At 44.7% G+C, this 22115-nt stretch overlaps 1 protein-coding gene across 5 annotated transcripts in view; it reads left to right on the top strand.

Moving 5' to 3' along the window:
* PRKCE (protein kinase C epsilon) overlaps positions 1-22115 on the top strand; it is a 545410-nt gene that overhangs the window by 206626 nt on the left and 316669 nt on the right. For all 5 annotated transcript variants that reach the window (XM_042246226.1, XM_060412211.1, XM_004005978.5 and 2 more), the window contains exon 3: positions 5290-5353. In XM_042246226.1, the coding sequence (XP_042102160.1) occupies positions 5290-5353 (64 nt within the window). The remainder of the gene's footprint in view (positions 1-5289; positions 5354-22115) is intronic.

Genomic DNA, 22115 nt, shown 5'->3' with positions numbered 1-22115 from the left:
TGCTAGTCCAGCGGTCAGAGTTCTTGCTGGGCAGGTGTGGTGTGGTGGGAGGAATAGAGGTTGCTGAGAGTCGGGCGCTGAGGGGGCAGGTTCTGACTCTGCTGCTCATCCCTGACTCTGAGCTCATCCCCAGGTCCGGGGGACTGGTCCCCATAGACGACCAGGTGAACGCTGCCCCTGCAGTTGTGTGTGCTCTCACTAGCCTGTTTACCTTCCTTAACTTCAGTTTTCTCATCCTTAATGTTGCTAATAATACTTCTTACCTTACAGGTTAATTGTGAGGAATCAATGAATAATGCTTGTGAAGAACTTTGTGAAGGGTCAGGCAACATCCAAAAAAGTGCCTGTAGGTCTTTTTGCTTTTCAGAGGTGGCTTTTTGCTGGTTTCATGGTTTGAGCTCTTTCCTTGTTGCTTTGTACTGAATTTGCAGGAATGGAGATCTTGTTGATGCCCAGACCTTCCCCAAGTGGGGGAAGGGGAGGATAGGTGAGGTATTCAGGGCGTTGCTCTGCCTTAAACTGACCTGGCTAGGGAGTCGGTCAGTTGCACCTGAGAAGGACAGTGAACCCACAGAGGACACAGCCAGGGGCTGCCCATTCTGGGCTGGATGGTGCTTGAGATGGGAACCCTGTCAAAGAAAGTCATCTCTCCTGTGTGCTCGAGGCAGCAGCACTGTGTGGGAATCCCACTGAAAGTTTTCTGAACCCAAGCTTTTCAATCTGAAAAGTGGGGAATATGTATGGGAGATTGTTGTTGTTGTTTAGTTGCTCAACTATGTCTGACTCTTTGCAACCCCATGGACTGTAAGCCTGCCAGGCTCCTCTATCTATGGGATTATTCAGGCAAGAATACTGGAGTGGGTTGTCCTTCCCTCCTCCAGGGGATCTTCCTGACCCAGGGCTCAAGCGTGGGCCTCCTGCACTGCAGGCAGATTCTTTACCATCTGAGCCACTAGGGAAGCCCTCAGAAGAGATTGGGTGAACTAATTCAGGTAAAAAAACTCAATACAGTGTCCCAGGCCTAGTAGAGACAGCACGTGGTCATCTTCTGCTTCTTGTCTCATAATCACTTCATGACCCTCTGATGAACAGGGGCTATAGCCATTTTTTGCCCCTGGGTTTCCTGCCAGGGGAGGGTGCAACATTCTCACCTTGGTTCTACATCTGATACTCAAAGCAGTGTAAAATCATCAGATGTACTGGAATATATAAAATAACATCAACTTTGGGCAAGAAAATGCTTTGTGGCGGGCAGGGTTGGGGGAGAGTTTGATACAGTGGAAAGAACATCACATCGGATTAAGTAGCAAATTTAAATGCTTGACTTTTGAAAAACAACTGTCACTGGGCTCAGTCGCTAAGCTGTGTCTGACTGTTTTGTGACCCCATGGACTCTAGCCCACCAGGTTCCTCTGTCCATGGAATTTCCAAGGCAAGAATAGTGGAGTGGGTTGCCATTTCCTCCTCCAGGGGATCTTCCTGACCCAGGGATGAAACCCGCGTCTCCTGCATCTCTTGCATTGGTAGCTAGATTCTTTACCACTGAGCCACCTGGGAAGCCTTTAATAACAATAGCAGCAACAATTACTGAGTGTTCTGTGCCAGGCACCATGCTATGCACTGTACATAGATTTTGCATTTTACATCAGGACAGCCCCAGTGTCACAGGACCTGTTATTGGTTCCATTTCACTGAGGAGCACTCTGAAGCTTAGAGGAGATAGTTTCTTGCTTCAGGCTGGAGAGCCAGCAAATTCACTCTTAACCACTATATACTGAGTAGCTCCCAAGTGCCAAGTGCTTTGTATGTGTGTCTTGTGGAATTTTCGCAGCAACCTGTTTCACAGATGAAGAGATAGAGGTTGAGGTTCAAAGAGAATACATAATTGACTGACCTGTAAGTGGCAAAACTGGGATTCAGTCCTGATCTGACTCTAAAGGTTGTGTTTATCTCCCCCACGGTTCTACTGCTTTGCTTCTGGCCTCAGCTGAAGGTTGAAAGAGAGTCATAGTCAGAAACGGAGATAGTATCAGGGAAAGTGTATCAAATAAGGGCATGAGATTCAAGGCGATTTGACAAATGGGGTTGCCTCTGGGAGAATTGGGAGCAACCTGAAGCCTGGGAGAAGGAACTGAGAAGAAACTCTGGGAATGGTTGGGAGGAGGGAAAAGGCCTGCTTTTATGTGGTGCCAGTTGCCTGGTGGTGATGCTGGCTTTCAGGTTGCAGGGGTTTTGCAGGGCTGGGCACCTACATTGCTTCATTATCCACACCACGTAATTGTGAGCAGAATTTGTGATTAAGCTAATTTGGCCATGAAGTTGCAACGCATTCCACCCCTTTTTGTACCAGATAACCCTTCCAGTCATCCACGTCGAAGTCACACCAGTCTGGATGGATTCTCAGAGCCTCCTCACTCAGCTTGCTTGGGGCTCAGCCAGCACTCCGCGGCCATCTGCCCAGGCTGCTGCAAAGTTCTTTGTTGCTCTTGGCATGTTTAATAGCTTAATTTCTATTTTTCTGTTTGGAAATGCAGTTCATCGGCATTGAAGCAGCAGTGGGTGCTAAAATGGTTTCTGATTGCTATCTTGAATGTTAATATCCTAATACATTTTATCATCAATGACCTGTTCCCCCTTGACACAAGCTCTCACTCCCTTTTTGCAAAGATAGGCATGCAGCCTGCCTTCCGATAGGCCACGCAGCCCATCTCATTCCTTTGCTGTCTCCCTCCCTGCTTTTCTCAGATACCATTGTACTTTGCCAATGAAATCCACAGTCGTGGGAAATCTTTGACTTGGAGGATATGAGAAAGTGTTTCATTTTGCCGGCAGGGTTTAATAGGAATGATCTAATCTCTAAGAGGCATACATTATTTAAATTCCATGCTTTTGGACAAGGGGGCCCCTGAGACTTTTGAACTGTAGCAGGGACAGGATTTTGGTTGGATTCTGTTCAGTAGAGTCGACGGATGGTTTTCCTGTTTGTAATTCGGTGCAGGGGCCAGGTTATGCTTGTGGCAGGGGACAGTACTAGTGGTAAGAATGCTGGAGAACATTTTCTTTATCCAAAAACCTAAAATCATGGGCTTTTGGGGCAGAAGGGGTGCAGAGAGTCATCTCCTGGCATCATCAGTGTGTTATTTGGCTCCCATTTGGACCCCAAACTCAAAATCTCAAGCTCAGGTGAGTGGCCCCTGTGGAGCTACCTGAGAGCTTTCTGCCCTCCCTCCCTCCCTGCCCTCAGAGTGTGCCTAAAAGATCACAGGGGCCTCATCTGGGGCGGGGAGGGGCATCAAAGACACCTGTGGGTGGAACTGAAATTCTGAGGGAAACTGTCAGCCCTCTCAACCACTGAAAGGCGGAGTCAGGAAAGAAAGTGGGGCTCACACGTGGCTCAGGGAGTGTGGATCAGGAGTGGAGCGAGATATTGGGGGCAGGGACCCAAACAGCATTAGTTCACCGTGAGTTTTTACCTCATAGAGAGTCTCCGGTGCTCCAGGTATAGCTACCTCTTCTTCCCCTCGTGCCTCTTTGGAATATCATTTTAGTACAAATTACCTACCTTCCTTCCTGCCTAGGGAAGGGGCTTGAAGGAGTGAATAATTCCAGAATAGGCTCTGGGACACCTCCAGAAGTGGAGACTTTCCCCACTTCTGCATAGGTTTATTGGCTGTGTCTCCTGACCAGCAGACAGTAAGCTAAACACTGGGGGTGCAAATAGGATTGTCAGAGTCTCTGCCAGGCTGACAATAGAGACATACTGACAATGTATTATAGCTTGATAGGAGCCGTGATTGAGATATGTGTGTCTACTATGAGAACACAAGTGAAGAGTAATTCATTCTGACTTGGGAATATCTGGAAAAGCTTCAGAAAGGAGGCAATAACTGATCTTGACCTTGGAGGAGGAGGAGGTGTTCACCAGGCTGACCCTTCCTAAGTAGTACTCGCTAAATATGTGCCTGCTCTTTGCTGGACCATGGACAAAAAAGGGAGGGGCTAGTAGTTCCTTCCCTCAAGAGACTCACAGCTTGTTGAGGAGTCCAGCCTGGCACGACTAAGCCAACTGAAACTCTGCACAGGCAGATGGAAGGCGGGGGTGGGTACCAGGGTTACTTGGTGATCCAGGGTTTCCGGAGTCGCTACTCATGGAGAACACACTCTGTAAGGACAGCTCAGACCTCAGAAGGATATTGACTACAAGAGGCCCAGCTCCTCTGACCTTGCTCATCAGCCTGCTTCTGTATAGAAGTAGCTTGCTGGATTGGGAGGTGGGGAGGGAGGGTATGAGGGTGGGTGGACAAGGTTGGTGGTGAGAATTTAGTAGGATTGGGTTTGTCAAACACAGGTGCCAGCATACCCTTGAGCATGGGGTCCTTCAGTCCTGCACGAGCACCACTCACATGCCCAGCCTTTGCCTATGATGTTGCTTTCATCTGGAATGCCTTCCCTTTCTTGCCCAGGCTGCTCTTTTATACTGATTTCAGGTTCACCAGAATATTTTATATCAGTTAATTTCTGTTCCTCATCATTAAGCTGGGTTTGGCATTGTTCTCTGTTGTTGTTTTTAACTCCCCAGTAAGATTATAAGCACCTTGAGAGTGGGAATAGTGTCTTTTTCTTTTTTTTCTTTTTTTTAATCTCCCATGAGCAATTTGTGTCATATAAAGGATAGGGGTTTCTGGAGACAGTCTTGGCATTGAATCTCAGCATTGCCATTTACCCTGGAATGGTGAGGTCAGTTTCCTTACCTGTGAAACGAGATAACACAGTTTGTTAACCTTGACTTTGTCAGCAAAGGGCTGGATAATCCTTTGTCGTGGGGGCTGTCCTGTCTGCTGCAGGAGGTTTAGTAAGTAGCCTCCCTGGCCTCCACCTACTAGATGCCAATAGCACCACTCCCTCTTCAGTCATGACAATCAAAAATGTCTCCAGATATTTCTGTGTCCCCCCATAAGTGTTCCTTGTGCCACGTGTCCCTGTTCAGTTGCGTGTGTTGTCACGTTTTGCTTGTGCAGCAAAACTGCTTCCAGTTGGGAACCCGTGGGATGGCACTGCCTGTTGGGGATGTATCAAACCTCATCGTTAGTGCATCTGGAACATAGTAGACATTCCATAAATGCTGATTCTCCCTCATCCCTAATTCACCCAGCACTCTCCATGTTGCAGGTTGATGGATTGAATGGAGCTGTGACTCTAGGTTTTAGCAGTTTGGGTTGGAAATGTCATGAACTCTCAGGTTTCCCCCACGATGCACTAACAGAGTTACTATCATTTTCTTAATTGCAGATTGATCTGGAGCCAGAAGGAAGAGTGTATGTGATCATTGATCTCTCGGGGTCGTCGGGTGAAGGTAGGAGAGTGTGACCTCTCGTCCTTGTTCTCGTCCATTGACCCTTTTGTCTTTTAGTCTCTCCCTTCCATCTTTGGCTGGGACATATTACAGTGACATGTAATTAATTGGCACGGTATAAAGGAAAAGGTTATTTTGAAGATGTTTACGCCTATGTACCAAAAGAGACCAGCCATGCCATCTGTTAGCTCTGGTGGAGCAGAGGGAAGATTTTCGTCTTACAGAGTCAGACCAGTAAAGCAGGCATTCCCGGGCACAGATGCCCAGGCAGGCTTTGGAGGGGTGACTGCCTCTCCTGGGAAGGTCGCATGGGGTTTGTGTGTGTGCAGTGGGACGGAAGTAAAACCAGTTGGTGTAAGGGTAGTCAGAAATGAAATAAATGAGGTGTCAAATTTCAGAGTCCTATTTCTTTAGAGCTTTAATAGAAATGTTACTTCTTATAAAGAGGGATAAATTAGGAGTTTGGGATAAACATATGCACTTGAAAACAGGGAGGTGGTGGCAGACTTGGGCTCTAAGGAGGTTGGGAATTAGGACTGAAACTTAGTTATAGGGACCATCTTTCCTCTCCTCTTCTCTATGAGGGCAGGGGACAGAACGGTTGGCTTGAATGTCACTGCAGAAAGATGGGATGAGCAAGGCAGGTTCCTCTTGGCAGTGAGAAAAGATGGGGATTAGAGGTCGTGGTTCAAAGGGAAAGGCACAGCTCCTGGCTGGAAGAATTGGGCCTTTTACAGCATCTCCCTGGAATACTGGGGATTATAAGCCAAAGCCACAACCCCAAAATTTTAGGGATAAAGCTCTAGTTTAAGGTTCTGTAATGGAGGGGGGATTATGCAAGCAAATTCAAAGGAGCTGGTCAAAAGATGCACTTGACAGGTGTGCCTGGTGATTTTTATTTGACTGTTAACACCTGATTTTAACAGGTGTTCAGAATAATTCAGTAATTGTGTGTATATGGAGCTCATAATAGAAGTCAGTCCTCTTATAATAGATCTCAATTATTTGGCATAGGTTTAAAACTTTAAACATTCTTCCAAAACTGGTCTCTTACATTTTCTGCTCTTTATTGCAATTACATTTTGGCATTTCCAACTTTCCTTCTCTACTCTCAGCTCTGAACAGCCCAGAATAGAAAACTATTGTAGAAGATTTGAAGATTTAACAATATTTAGTATGAAATATTCAAGATGTGCAAAAAAATAATAAAATGGGATTAAGAAATAAAGCACTCAGTAAGGTAAAGCCTTGTGTTACTTTTAACATAATGACTGATCCCAAATTTACCATACTTCACAGTATTACAGTGGTCTCCTGGTTGGAAATATGGGTGAAACATTTGATGGGAAAAATCAATCCCCCTTTTCCCTTACATAATTCTGCATGCAGCAGGATAATTAATTAAATATGTACTTCCTGTGCCAATATGCTGGACAATCATTGGGAGGCTTGGTTATTTTTTCCTTTGAAAAAATTAATGACTTGCAAATTATAGAAGATGTCCTTTTTTTACATTAGCGGGAAAGGATATGGACAAATGAATGAATAAATAAATCAGAGGCAATTGGTTTTTTCCTTCTTGCTTCTACAGCTTATTGCATGTGAATGACCAAAGCAGTTTTCATTGGACTGAATTCTTAGTCTATTTTTTTTTAAATCTCTTTCATCTAAAGAAAACAGGGTTTACTTTGGAAATGCTGACACATGCCAGACTCAGTAAAGTGCTAGCATGTGTTGCTCTGAAGAAAAGGAGAAGTTTTCTCCTCTTTTTTCTTGCTGTTCCTGGATTTGGAATTATTTCTCTGGATAGTGGGAGAGACTTCCAGCAATCTCTTCCTAGAAGCTGATCTTGGTGCATTCTGTTTGTGTTCTATGCTTCTGTTCTCCCAGTCCTGCTCTGGGATGTTGAGGACTCATGGTCCAAAGGTGGTTTTGTTTTTGGAAAGGTTGGGAGGGTGAAAAGAGGAATGGAGAATAAGCAGTCAAAACGTTTGCTACCTTGATTGCATGGTAAGGGTCCGGGGAAAAACAGGTTAGTCACACCCAGACTGTGGACATTCATTGATTCTTATTTAAGTCCTTCTCTTTAGTGAAAATTCCTGATCTGTATTCTGAGAAAAGGTGAAAAAGAGAGCTGCAATGAGGCACAGCTGACATTTTCACTGCTCTATTATTCTGCCATCAAGCATCCCTTCAGCTTGCCTATTTCAAGTGCTCCAGTCAGTCCCATCAATGGAAAAAAAAGATATTCATAGCAATTGCACAAACTTTACACCACATGCAAATAGCAAAGAGCTCAGGGAAAGATGTGGGGGTGAGGCTGTGTGAATACACCCCCTTCTTCTGGGATGTGCCAAAGAATTCTTTTTTCTTGCTAACACACTGTGGAAAGCCTGGACATTTACGTCTGCTAGAGCTGGAGTTAATGTGATTTCTAACTGTCTAATAAAATTCCATTGCTTGCATGTCCTGTGTAGTTCATCATAATGGGATTTGACTGATATGAGCTTTAGCTAAACCAGGCGACCTAACCTCAGACGTATGGGGTCAGGCTGGATAACAGTTAAGGTCATTTCTGGTCATGCAGTTTTGATCTTTGGTATAATTTGAATAGACATCTGTCAAAGCTCAAGCTGAAAACTGGCTAATATCTGTAACCAGTAGAAGGGGTTGACAGGTACTGTGCCAAGGACATTACCTACATTATCCCATGCAGTAAACCTTCTCAGAATGTTTTATGTGTCGCTCTAGACTTGGGTGCCTCTTGTGCATTAGTTGCTCAGTCGTGTCCAACTCTTTGCAACCTCATGTACTGTAGCCCATCAGGCTCCTCTGTCCATGGGATTCTCCAGGCGGGAATACTGGAGTGGGTTGTCATTACTTCCTCTAGGAGATCTTCCCAACCCAGGGATCCAACCCACGTCTTCTGCGTCTCCTGTATTGCAGGCAGATTCTTTACCCACTGGATCATTGGAGAAGCACCAGGTGCCTCTTAGTGTTTGAAGGCAATGGCACCCCACTCCAGTCCTCTTGCCTGGAGAATCCCATGGATGGAGGACCCTGGTAGGCTGCAGTCCATGGGGTCGCTAAGAGTCAGACATGACGGAGAGACTTCACTTTCACTTTTCACTTTCATGCATTGGAGAAGGAAATGGCAACCCATTCCAGTCTTCTTGCCTGGAGAATCCCAGGGATGGGGGAGCCTGGTGGGCTGCCGTCTCTGGGGTCACACAGAGTCGGACACGACTGAAGCGGCTTAGCAGCAGCAGCAGCAGCAATGACCATGGGGCTTCCTGGTAAGCACAGCACTACAGACTCATCAGATACTTAAATCAGAGCGTAATTAGCCTAGGCAACAGAAGCATAAAAAACAATGTATGTAGTTCTCAGTTGTGCAAATAATTATTTCCTGCTGTGGACATTTGTTAATATTTTTCCCTTTGTTGTGATGTGATTTGTATATTATTTCTATTCTTTATAGTAATATGATAATGAGCCATCATTTGCAGACTCCCAGAGGAGGGGCAATCAGGGTCTGACCTAGAGATTTTTAGGCTCTTCTTCTCCCATCTTCCATCCAGGTGTCATGTTCACCCAGGAGAGTTTTTCAGAGTTTAGACAATAATATAAAGGACAGGAAGTGGATCTCAGTGGTATGTTTGGGTCCCCAAACTGTTTCTCCAATAAAATGCTGAAGATAAAAGCAATTGGAAAGATTTTTGCAGCACATCCATCATAAATACTGCAGGTAGATCAGGTTGGGAAATTAATACATATTGTGGAAGTAGAAGATGAAGAGGTGGGTGAAAAAGCAAGCCCTGTCTTCTTTTTTCTGTTGCCACAGGCTTCAGAAAGCATTCAGTCTCCTCTCTGGGAAAGGAGAGGAGAGAGTAAACAGAGCCTTAGAAATACATCAGTCAGTGGACCGGTGGACTGCACTGACTGATGGACTCCTAAATCCTAGCTCCAGTGTTTACTAGCTTAGAGCTTCAGATTTCTCAGCCATCAATGGGGCTAATAGGATGTATAGTAGGTTTTGATACTGTGATAGAACTGCTTTGAGGACAGAGTACTCACATGAAGGGGCTGCTCGATAATATCTTCAGGGCCCTGGAGACCTGAAGGCAGAGAGGTGAGCAACACTCTAGTCCAGTGTTCAGGAAGGAGCAGCAGGCTGGATATCTAGGGAAACAGTTTGAGGGCAAGTTTCTGACTTTGGGGCATGGCAAAAGGTCCAAGAATAGAGCAAGGTGCCAAAGAGGAAATTCATAGAATAATATCTGTATCTTTCAGGGGCTATGAGATTGCTTTTTGCAGAGTTTGGACTTTCCCATAGTTTTGTCCCATTTTCTTTCTCTTTCGTCAGCACCCTTTTCCCACTGAAGTATTCCCCAGAAGGACATTCATTAGCTTGTCTGTGTCTTGTTTCCCTTAATGCTACGAATGTCTGTTTTCCTAAGCCTGGGCTTGTACCTTCTCTGCTCAGTGCAGACAGAACATGTGGTCCCCACACTCATCAGCCCTGGGTAAAAAGCCCTGCATATATTCGAAGACGGTTATTAAATCTCTCTTCTTCAGGTTGAATCAATCAAATTCCTCAACCTTTCTGAAGAGAGAGTTTAGAAATCTTATCTCATCTTTGCAGCTCTCTTCTAGATTTTTTTTCAAGTTGCACAGACTGGTGGACATGATCAAACATGCTTCGCTTCTTTATAAGATGATAATGTGTGTAGAGCAAGTACAGACATCTTCTGGCGGGAGATGGTGACTTTGAGAGGTCAAGTGATGTGCCTTAGGCCAAACAGTTGATCACCAGGCCCTGTTGGTTCCTATTCCCGGCTATGATTCAGGGCCCTGCCTGGATTAGGGCCCCAGTAATGAGTCCCCCCATGCCTCTGTGGCAGACACCTCCTCACTGCTTTTAACAGTTTAGTTCTTTTCTTCAGGAAGCTTTTTATAGAAATAGGAAGGTAAAGTTTTTAGTTTTGAATCCAAAGATGACCCAAAGAATCCATTTTATTAATAAGCAGATCTTTGCCCCACTGAAATGAAATGAAAACTTACATGGTCCCAGTTTAGAAATGGTCAGCTCCTTTTCAGGCTGTCTGTAAGGTGCATCCATAACTAAGTCTTGGCTGGACTCAAATCCCAGCAGATTAATAATCTTTCTTACCTTGTGTCCATGGCAGGCATTAGAACACTGCCTTCAGAGTTGAAATAGAGAGGCAGGCTTTCCTCTTGACACTCTGCCACTGGTGGTTTTTATCTAGATAACATCTTTCTGATTCCAGAGTCCCACTGAATCTTTAGCTTATAAGAATTCTACTGTTTCTCTTAAAATTTCTTTATTTTTTAATCCATTGCCTTCTGAGGATCAGATCATTAAGCAGAACCATTCATTCAGATGTAGAGTGTTCACTAATGCATCTTAGTAAATATGTCAAGTTTGGTGTCCATGCTGAATTTGGGGACTGGGAAGTGGAAAATGAGACACGGCATTTGTAAGAGCACATGCCCTTGCCGTCAAGGGGCTTGCAATTCCATCAGGAATCCGAGACACCTGCAGGACAAAAGCATTAGAGAATAAATGCAAGATAAGATCACACTGAGTGCTTAACTGGTGTTACCAGGAGTTCTCCAGACGGGAATAATTTGCAGCAGTCGTGTCCGACTCTTTGCGACCCCATGGACTGCAGCCTACCAGGCTCCTCTGTCCATGGGATTTTCCAGGCAAGAGTACTGGAGTGGGTTGTCATTGCCTTCTCCACAGAGAAACTCAAGAAAGAGGCAAAGCTTGAAGGCTGAAAAGGAAAAGTTAGGTATACCAGATTGACAAGGAAGAAGTGGGAAGGCCATTCTGTGTAGAGAGCATCATATCATCATTATCAAAGACAGCTTTGAAGCTCTTTTTTTTTTTTTTTGGTAAGGCAGGACAGACACTATAAATTAAATAGATGCCATTTGTATTCTCAAGGAGCTTCCAAACAAAGATAGTCATCAATGTGGCAGACAGAAATTTTCAAACAAGGAAATGAAATAAATGATTAAGCTGTGTTTGAAGATTGAGGGCAGTTCTTTCTGGATGTGTCTTCATGGTCAAGGCCTATCACTCACCTTGGCCACTAAGGAGGAGGGATGTTCTAGGCCAAGTATGGTCAAGTCTGGGTTATGGCAGAGAGCACATTTTTAAGCCCGGGACTTAGGTGATTTGAAGGACAAGACCAGTACAGGCATCTCTCTGTGGCCTGCTGTGGTCTTTTCAGCAATTTCATGGAGTCCCACGGAAAGCCTGCTATCACCCTAAAACTTCTCCTTCTCTCCAGCCTGTCTAGCGGGTGTCCCTGCATCAAGCCTGACACTCTCACCCTTTTCAAGTTCTGTTCAGTCTCTAATGAGAAACATTACTTTGTATGTTAAAGGGACCTACCCACCCAAAAAAGGGACTTCAAAGTCAGGCACTGCTCCAAGGAGCTGATGGGTCTCCCTCCTGTGAGGTGTCTCTGGCAATAAGGTTGTGATTCTGCTCACCCCACAGGGTCCCCAGACATTCGTGGACAAGCTGGATTCTCCAGTAGCGTATGGAGAACAGAAAGCAGCCTCAGTATCTGATAAGAGTGAATATTAACCAAAGCCAGATGTTCAAAACCATCATTCTTGCAATGTGCACCCCACCCCACCCCCACTCCCACATATTCACTCGCTATTGCAGCTCAAGACTCAGGGAATGGGCCTATTAATTTCCAGATTTTTGGCTCCCTCCTTTGTCCTGATGGAATAAATGCTTGTTCCTGGCAGTGGCCATATGCACCAGATGAGACAGGGAGAGTCAGCTTGAAAGCAGTGAGGACCAAACTCCCATTAAGGGGTTTATAATGTCACAAAGAGAGACAATGCTAAAATGCTTGATGAGAAATAAGCCAAGAAACCCTCATTTCCTTCCAAACAGGCTCGAGATGCGCAGCAGTTCCTCTGAAATGAATCATCCATCCACAGTTAACAACACCAAATGCCAACCATTAGCAGATGAAAAACAGAATTGAATCCTGAGTGTGTGGAGAGCAGAGCTCTTTAGGATCACTACCAAAGCCTCCTTCCTCTCTGCCTTTATGGGAGCGTAGATGTGCATTTTCTACTGACTTGTGTGCCTGTTTCACTAATGAAGTAATTGAAGGAGGAATAGTCATGTTGAATAAATAAGTTTAATAGAAAGAATCGGTTTATAATAGATCCTTAGTCAAGAAGCAAGCGCCGGGTATCCTGGTGTGGCCTCCTATTCTGTCTTTGTTGTCTTGCTAGACATCAGTTCTGTGTCTTACAAAGAAGATCGTTTCGGGAAATTCATGTTTGCAGCTCAGATCATACTGGGTCAAAGTGGCTTATAATTTAATCATTTACTGCTGTTGATGTCCTTGTGATTTGGCTTAAAACAAAAGGGTATTTCCATTCATCTAACTTAATTTAGAGAGTTGTCTTTCAAGACCAATTACTTTATTCTTTTATCCAGTTGAAATTGGCCAGTGCTGACAGTTTTATTGATTTTTCTTATTACCTAGCTTCATTGAAACATTCACATTCTCACAATCAAATGCATTTACCATCTTATTCAAGCTGCTCACACTGGGCCTTTTATCTTCCTCCTGTATTATAAACCTTTGGTGTGAGCTTTTGGGGGCCTGGGAAGGTGTGTTTTTTTGTGCACATGCCTATAGCTAAGAACGAATGTCTGTGAATCTCCTCTCTCTCCTTCTTCCTCAGTGGCCCTCATTTGAAGCGTCTCTTATTTACTTATCTAAGAAGTGCTAAACCCTAGGAGGATAGAGTTAACGAAGATGGTCCCTGCTCTAGGGCATCTGTGCTCTTAAGCAATAAGGCAAACACTACACCAGTAAGCACCGTGATGTGTTTGATCATTTGGGTAGCTACTGGGAGAACAGAGTATAGTGGGACTGCCCTTTCTGGAGTATGCAGTCAATGAATGATAACCTCCAGTACTTCCACATGCTCTCGTCCGCTCCATGGCAACCCTAAAAGGCAGGTAATAACAGTTATCCTCTTTTCTTGGTTGAGGAGACAGAGCCACTGTCCACTGAAGGCACATCCAATCAGAAGATATAACAAGTGCAGAGTAGTACTCTTGCCTGGAAAATCCCATGGATGGAGGAGCCTGGTAGGCTGCAGTCCGTGGGGTCGCTAGGAGTCGGACACGACTGAAGCGACTTAGCAGCAGCAGTACTTGATTTAGGGCTTCCCAGGTGGCGCTAGTGGTAAGAACCTGCCTGCCAGTGCAGGAGACATAAGAGATGCGGGTTCAGTCCCTGGGTTGGCAAGATCCCCTGGAGGAGGGCATGGCAACCCACTCCAGTGTTCTTGCTTGGAGAATCCCATGGACAGAGGAGCCTGGTGGGCTACCATCTGTAGGGTTGCAAAGAGTCAGACACGACTGAAGCAACTTAGCACACATGCATGCATGAATTGCTTTACCAAAATGTGGAGCTTTCGGGCATACCTATGACCTACACATTAATTCATTCAACATAGAACTATTTGGGCACCTTTGCTGCCGCTGCTGCTAAGTCGCTTCAGTCGTGTCCGACTCTGTGCGACCCCATAGACGGCAGCCCACCAGGCTCCGCTGTCAATGGGACTCTCCAGGCAAGAACGCTGGAGTGGGTTGCCATTTCGTTCTCCAATGCATGAAAGTGAAAAGTAAAAGTGAAGTCGCTCAGTCGTGTCCAACTCTTCACGACCTCATGGGCTGCAGCCTGCCAGACTCCTCCGCCCATGGGATTTTCCAGGCAAGAGTACTGGAGTGGGGTGCCATCGCCTTCTCCGTGGGCACCTTTAGCAGTTACTCTTCTCAGTACCAAGGGCTTCCCTCGTGGCTCAGAGGTTAAAGCGGCTGCCTCCAATGTGGGAGACCCGGGTTCGATCCCTGGGTCAGGAATATCCCCTGGAGAAGGAAATGGCAACCCACTCCAGTATTCTTGCCTGGAGAGTCCCATGGACGGAGGAGCCTGGTAGGCTACAGTCCATGGGGTCGCAAAGAGTCGGACACGCCTGAGCGACTTCACCTTCCTTCACCTTCTCAGTACCAGGGACGCAGAAAGTGTGTTAGTCGCTCAGTTGTGTCTAGCTCTTTCTGACCCCATGGACTCAGCTCTTCAGGCTCCTCTGTCCATGGAATTCTCCAGGCCAGAATATGAGAGTGGGTTGCTATTCCCTTCTCCAGGGGATCTTACCGATTCAGGGATCGAGCCCTGGTCTCCCACAGTTCAGGCCGATTTTTTACCCTCTGAGCCACCAGGGAAGCCCTACACCAGGGACCGAGAAGTGAACAGTGAAAACAGAAATCCTTGCCCCCAGGCCCCTTCTCATAGACATGCTTGGGGGTGTGTGGGCTGTCTCTGTATGATATATCACATACTGGGAACCAGAGTTGTCTCTGGGGAAGGGAAAGGGTGAATTTAGAAAAGGGGGAACCATTTTTGTCAATGTCTGGAATCTTGGTTTTCTTTCCCATGTGATGTACATGAGCTGTTAAAGCAATTAGAAAATTTGAAAAAAAAAAAAAAAAGAATTAGGCAGAAATGTTACCATTCCCATATACACAGAGACTGTGGCTTGCCCATGAACACAGGCTGCAGCAGGTTTCAGAAGACCTAGGTAGAGAGGAATGACCTGCTTAATCCACAGCGTGAATGTCTAAGGGCAGCGAGCTCAGAAATAATGCATGACACCCACTTCATGTCACTCAAGACATCTCTGATCTGAAGTGGGATGTGCTGAAATTGAGGATGCTGTCAGCGTGTGCCTGTCTCCAAGGACCATGTGCTTCTGACACGTAGAGGCTGGTGGGCCAGGTAGCCAGACTCCGTGGAACAAGTGATGGATGAATGATGCTCACAGAGCGTTCATTGCAGGAAGCTGCTGGCCTCTGCATGCCCACTCCTGCTGCTGAGAGGCTGCACACCTCTGAATGGACAGTCCCATGCAGGTATTTTTCATTAGCACTAGGCAGCGCTCTCCAGAGTTCAGGGCCAGCTGCTTCTTGTTCCAAGTTTAGTCATCTCCACGGACTGAGAGACTTCACTAGCTGAGGTCCCTTCTGCCTGGCTAAGTAGAGCACACTGGCTGCCAGGGGGTTATTCATACTCTATAGACACTCAAGTTTGCCTGTTTCCTGAAAATTAATAGTGATGTTTAGTTCAGGAACTGTTTTCTGCAGCAGGAACTCATGGCTTCGACGAATAGCCAGGTGTAAGTTCTTTGGCAACTGTCAGAAAGAATGAAGTTAGGGGAAGTTAAGTCCACTTTCAGGTGTATCTGTGTGTTACTAGGACTAGGATTTCATAGACACCTGCACTTTAGCTTTTGTTCCACAATTGGTTAATTACTGGATATACTGCTGATTCAACAGATGTACATGCAGAGTCTGTTGCCTGCCTGGCACCTTGCCAAGAGCTAGAGAGAACAAGATGTAAAAGACGTAGGTCTTGCCCTCGAGGAGCTCCCAAGCTAGGGTGTGTCTGGCAACAAGGCAGCTGCTTCACTTGGGCCTCCATGGCCTCCTTGGTATACAAAGAAAGAGAGAAATGGGACTATTGACCCTATGGCCCTCTGCAGGGCTGAATTAAAACCAAGATAAGTTTGCTCAGAGCTGGGCACCTAGAAGGAGGAAGGGAGAGAGGACAAAAATTTTTAAGCCAAATCTCTGTACAGAGATTATTTTAAAGCCTAAATGGATCTGCCATTTCATTATCCCTATTTTACAGATGGAAAAATTGAGGCTTAAGGAGTTTTAATACTGTGAATCCCTTGGATCCTGTGAAGATGCAGATTTGATTCAGTGGGCCTGGGGTGGGGCCTGAGTTGCTGCATTTCTCATTAGGTCCTAGGAGATGCCCTTGCCACGCGTCCTTGGACAACACTTTGCGTAGTGAGAGACTCTTAAGACCTGTGATTTCCTCTCTGAACCAGTTTCTACAGGATTGAAAATTAAGAGAGAAATCTGCTTTTTTCTTCCCCAACTTCCAATCATTTTGTCTTCAAAATCAAGATCTTTTAATCCTTTTTTGTTTAGTATCTTTTCCCCCACCTTGTCCTTTCTTCTGGAAAAGGGCTGGAAGGGCACTTGGCATATTCTTAGGGAGGTAGGCAATTCCCTGGGCCCTGGTATTCAAGTCCCAGCTTTAATAACCTGCAGAAGGTCAAAATGGATAGCATCGGTGTTCTTTAGGTAGGAGAACAGGCACCAATTTATACCCCGAAAACAAAAAGCAACCAGTCAGGATATTGGATTTTTTGGTTTTGTGTTTGCTTGTCTATAAATACCCTCAAGTATTGAGTGGTGCTTGAATTTGACCCCACTGTGCTAATTTTCTCCCAGTTCCTGAGGCTTTAATTAAAGTAACTCACCCAGGGACCTTGCTAGAACTTACCTCTCCGTGATCCTCCTCTGAGGTAGGCAAGTTGCACCTGCCTTTAATGGAGGTGGAAATGCAGGGGGAGTTCTGTTAGGTGCTGGGTACACAGTAGGGGCATAATTTTTAACGTCACACAAATGAATGTGTGCCTAAATGAAATAACAGGAGAAAGTGTCACTTTAAAAGGAAACCATGGCGATAAACAAGGTGTTTGGTCTGACCTTGCTTTGGATAATCGGCTGTTTTGCATTCCAGTATACAATCAGTTTCACGGGTGGGAGTGAACCTGCGTGGTTAAACTATGCCTGGTACTGATTAGGGGTGCTCTGAGGCCACCTCAGGGCCTCCACGCACAACAAGTCCCCAATTATAATATCCTGTCCCCTCCCTTTTAATTCAACTACTTCTCTGTTCTTTCAAAATTTGATTTCAAGTTTGCCTCCTCCTGGGGACCTTCCCACACCAGCTGGCCCACTTCAACCTACCGGTTCACACAGTTTTTGCTCCCACACTCTTCTGTGTCTTTCCATACAAGCATGTACTCAGATATTTATATTGTATCTATAACTAGAGTCCTGGTTGTACCCTGCCTACCCCAGTGAGCCACAAATTATCCAAGGGCAGAGACTTCTGGAACACGGGCTTTGAGCTGAGAGCTGGCCCAGAGCACATGAGGCTCCTGGCTGGCCCTGTGATACAGCAGTGCTGAGCCCAGGGCGCTGTCCTGCCATCTGGACTACACAAAGCCAGACTGGGAACAAGGGCTATCTCTGTAGTTGGACCTTTTTGTCTGCTGGGGACTCAGATCACCCAAAGCCGTTGTGAGACTAGCTATCGTGGCGGCTCCAAGCAAGTCCGCAGGAGTCTTCATCATCACAAGGCCTCTTCATGCTGGGCACATGGCCCGTGGTTAGTTATACTGCATTCAGCATAAACAGCTTTATGATGAAGTGTAGTGTGAGCAACCCCTTTACTGAAATCAGAAGCTTGGATTCTGTTCCTGGCCCTGCTTCTAACCAGTCAGTTGAAGGTGAACAAATTATTACATGTTTCTGGCCCTCAACTGGATTGCATAAGAGGCGTTAAGATGCTGTGATTCAGTGAATGCTTGGGATTTTGGATTCCCAGATTGAAGACTTTCTGAATCCAGGTGTGAGTCATTGACAGTGTTTCCTCATCTCTCTCTATACTTGACACCAAGGAGCAAGACTCAAATCATTCCTCAGTGAAGCATGGGATCCTGAGTAGTCAGTGAGACATGATTGGGTTTCTTAAGAAGTTACAGTGTAGCAAAGAGGAATAGGGGAAAGACTTATCCTGTGGCTCTTGGGCAGCCCAGGGACCAGAGGGATAGCAGTTACAGGGAGGAACTTTAAGCTTAGTTTAGTAACTACTCATTAGCAGTTAAGTACATTTCAGCAGTAAAGAGGGAGCTCTCCATCTCTGTAGGTATTCACATAGAAACTGAGTGAGCATTTTTTAAAAAATTGTAGAAAAGATTTCTCTCTTTTAAAAAATATCTATTTAGTTTTAATTGCTTGATGATTGGTTTACTGTCTTGGTTTGATTTCTGTCCTACATCAATATGAATTAACCATAGGTGTACTTATGTCCCCTCCCTCTTGAACCTCTCTCCTACCTCCTGCCCATTCCCACCCCTCTAGGTTATTACAGAGCCCCAGTTTGAAGATCAGACTATCTGTAACATAACTTCCATTAAATATCTACAAATGAAGGATAATAAAACAACTGTTTATTTTATTTGAAAAAAAAATCCAAGGTCTACATGGAAAAAGAGGTAGAGAATAAAAGTGAAATAATGGGAAAAGAGAATAAGCTGGACCTCAACATCGATATACAGAATAGTTCTATTTCTGGAAAGTTTAGTCAAAAATGGAAATGTTGAGATTTGAATCTTATTTCCAAACATCTAAGGAAGGATTCTATTTGATTGGACCCCAAATTGTGTGAACCTATCCTGGAAGCCTTGCTTTTAAGAGGAATAACCTCTTGTAACACCTATTTTGCTCCTTAATTCTCTCTTATATGGAGATGAACATGGAGTTCACTTAAAAAGTGGTCCACTGGTGTGTGTGTCTGTGAGCAGCCCCATCTGGGAGAAGGAGAAAGAGCAACAGAGATCCCTGACTCAAAGGAAAACATCATTTCATCATGCTTGTCATGTCTGCTGAGAAGTAATGGTTTACTCCTCAGACTTATGAAGGTATTACATGCAAGCTACAGAAGTGGAAAGAAATGGAGGTTTCTTTGCCTCTTAGCCTCTTGCCCCAAGAAAGGGTTTGATTTTGGGTAGATAGCTTCTCCCTATGGTGGTTGATGATTGCCGTGAACAGGTTGAACCATTTACTGCCTATGTGAGGTGAGGGCACTAGGAAGGTGGTTGACTGCCTTCCCCCACCATTGACCTATGTTTTGTCTAATGCTTGAAATTACCTTCAGAGCTTTCACATGGGTGGTGGTTTTGATGCCATCCCATAGCTAGTTCGTTCCTCCCCCCAAAGAAAAGAAAAGATCAACCCTTTTAGAAAGATGAAGTCATAAATGTTATTAATCTTCTCATGCATGAAGGACCAATAGCCAGGTTTGCAGTCCCCTAATTTTGTGCATGATACCTTTCTTAAAAAAAAAAAAAACAAAAAACGCACATGTCTGAAGGGCAAAGAAAGTCTGAATAACTGAGTTAAATCTTATAATAGGAGATTCCATTCCCGGAAAACAAAAGTATATTATAAAATCCTCTCCTCATGTCCCATTGTGTAGGCATAATTTTTTAGTAATAATTCCAGCATCTTATTATTTTTTCTTTTCTCCTTTGGTCACCTGGGCAGCCTGTCAACCTCCTTAAATGCTAGAAGGGTACAGCTGAGGCTAAATAGGACCTTTTTCTGCCCCCGAGGACCCTTGGCTGATTTTCTGTACTCTCTAAAGGAGAAAAGATGCATCTTATCACAACAGCCAGTCTTTTCCCTTTTTCCCTTATTCATCATTCTTACTTAAGAAAAAGGGGCCAGAGCAATAAAATATTCAATAAATGCACAAATGCTTTCTTTAGACTCTAAGCAGGCCAGGACTGTGTCTATTTTGGTCTCTGTTGTTCTTTTATGGCCTCAGTGCCAGTGAACAGGGGTGCTTAGGAAATACTTGCTCCTGGAATTAGTGAGTGACTGCTGTCCAGGTGTATGTGGCAATTGTGTGGAGGTGGCTCCGGGTCTCTGCAGGCAGAGAGCACTGTTGTGAAATGTCATTGCTGTCTGACGGCAACTGTCTCTGTTTGGCCAGTGTGTTGTTTGAAGGCGAAACATGTGAAAGTTAAGAACTGCCTGTAATGGGGGGGTGTGGGGTCATTGGGACCATCGGCAGTGTGCCTGAGCATGGAAAACAGACTTCACCTGCTTAATTATAGATGGCCATCTAGCTGCCCGACCTCTCCCTGGCTGTAATTATGGCCCTTGTAGCCACTCTACTGCCAGGCCAACTAGAATCACCTAGCTCTGCCTAAAGAGGGACCTATTTTACTTTTATTTTTAATTTTTTAAAGCAGAAATCAAACCAGTGTCCTTTGGATTTAACACTCATTTCCTGTACTGCGTGAGGCCTTTACCAGGCTTCCTTGCCTTAGAAAACCAACAAATGATAATGTTTTTTTGGACATAAGAAAAAAATATCCTCTGTCATTGTTTCCCTCGAATCAATCTGTCTTTTGGGATTAATTTAAATCAGTCTTACCCTCCCTCCTTTCCTCTATGGTTATATGTACCTATGAGCCAAATTTAAAAAAGAAGAATATTTCCAGTACCTTTGCAGCCTCCGGGGCCCTTCACTGACCTTGTCTTTGCCTTTTTTTCCCCAAAGGTAACTATTTGGTTTTGGCCAAAAAGTTCTTTTGGGTTTTTCTGTAACATCTTTTTGGCCAACCCAATACTATTCTGAATTTTGTGCTAAATTTTTTTTTTTTGCATTTTTAGATTTTTACCACCTATATGCTTATTTCGTTAAATAATATATTGTTCTGTCTTCTCTACTTTTTAGTTTTATTTAAATAGTACCATCCTATATATTCTTTATGATTTATCCATATTGATGTGACTGTGACTATAGTTCATGTTATCCCATTTATTAATAGCAAAATTCCTTTATCCATTCTCCTATTCATGGACATCTGGGTTATTTTCAAATTTTTGCTGTTCTGGAGCACATTGCACCTATAATTTCTTTTGATTATATGCTTAGGTGTGGAGCTGATAGTTCAAAAGGTCTTTGTATGTCCAATACAAAGGTAATGATAAGTTATTTACTAGGTAATGATGAATTGTTTTCCAAAGTGACTGTAGCAATGGATGCTACCACCAGACGTAAATATACTTGTTTGCAATTTCCAGTTACATTATATCTTCACAAATACTTGGTGTTATCAAACTTCTAAATTTCTGCTAGTGTGGGAGGTGGTATGTCGTTATACTTTAAATTTGTATTTCTCTGATGGTTAATGAAATTGAGAACCTTTTCATGTACCTACAGGTTTTTGATCTTTCCTGAGAAATATCTGTTCATTCCTTTGGTGCATTTTTCTCTTATGCTTTTGGTCTGTTTCTTATTGTTTCAGAGGCAGTTATGTTTGTTGCAAATGTGTGTGTGCTCCACTTAGTTGTGTCTGACTCTTTGCAACGTAATGGACTGTATCCTGCCAGGCTCCTCTGTCCACAGGATTCTCTAGGCAAGAATACCGGAGTGGGTTCCATTTCCTTCTCCAGAGGATCTTCCTGACCTAGGGGTCAAACCTGACTCTTGCATCTCCTGCATTGGCAGGTGGATTCTTTACCATTGCACCACCTGGGAAGCAAATCAGTTCAGTTCAGTCGCTCAGTCGTGTCTGACTCTTTGCGACCCCATGAATTGCAGCACGCCAGGCCTCCCTGTTCATCACCATCTCCCAGAGTTCACTCAGACTCACGTCCATCGAGTCCGTGATGCCATCCAGCCATCTCATCCTCTGTCGTCCCCTTCTCCTCCTGCCCCCAATCCCTCCCAGCATCAGAGTCTTTTCCAATGACTCAACTGTTCGCATGAGGTGGCCAAAGTACTGGAGCTTCAGCTTTAGCATCATTCCTTCCAAAGAGATCCCAGGGTTGATCTCCTTCAGAATGGACTGGTTGGATCTCCTTGCAGTCCAACGGACTCTCAAGAGTCTTCTCCAACACCACAGTTCAAACGCATCAATTCTTCGGCGCTCAGCCTTCTTCACAGTCCAACTCTCACATCCATACATGACCACTGGAAAAACCATAGCCTTGACTAGACGGACCTTAGTCAGCAAAGTA

Source organism: Ovis aries, chromosome 3 (genome assembly GCF_016772045.2).
Source record: "Ovis aries strain OAR_USU_Benz2616 breed Rambouillet chromosome 3, ARS-UI_Ramb_v3.0, whole genome shotgun sequence".
In the NCBI taxonomy this organism is placed as follows: Eukaryota; Metazoa; Chordata; class Mammalia; order Artiodactyla; family Bovidae; genus Ovis; species Ovis aries.
Note: the sequence above shows the minus strand (reverse complement) of the source record. Positions and strands in the feature narration are given on the sequence as shown.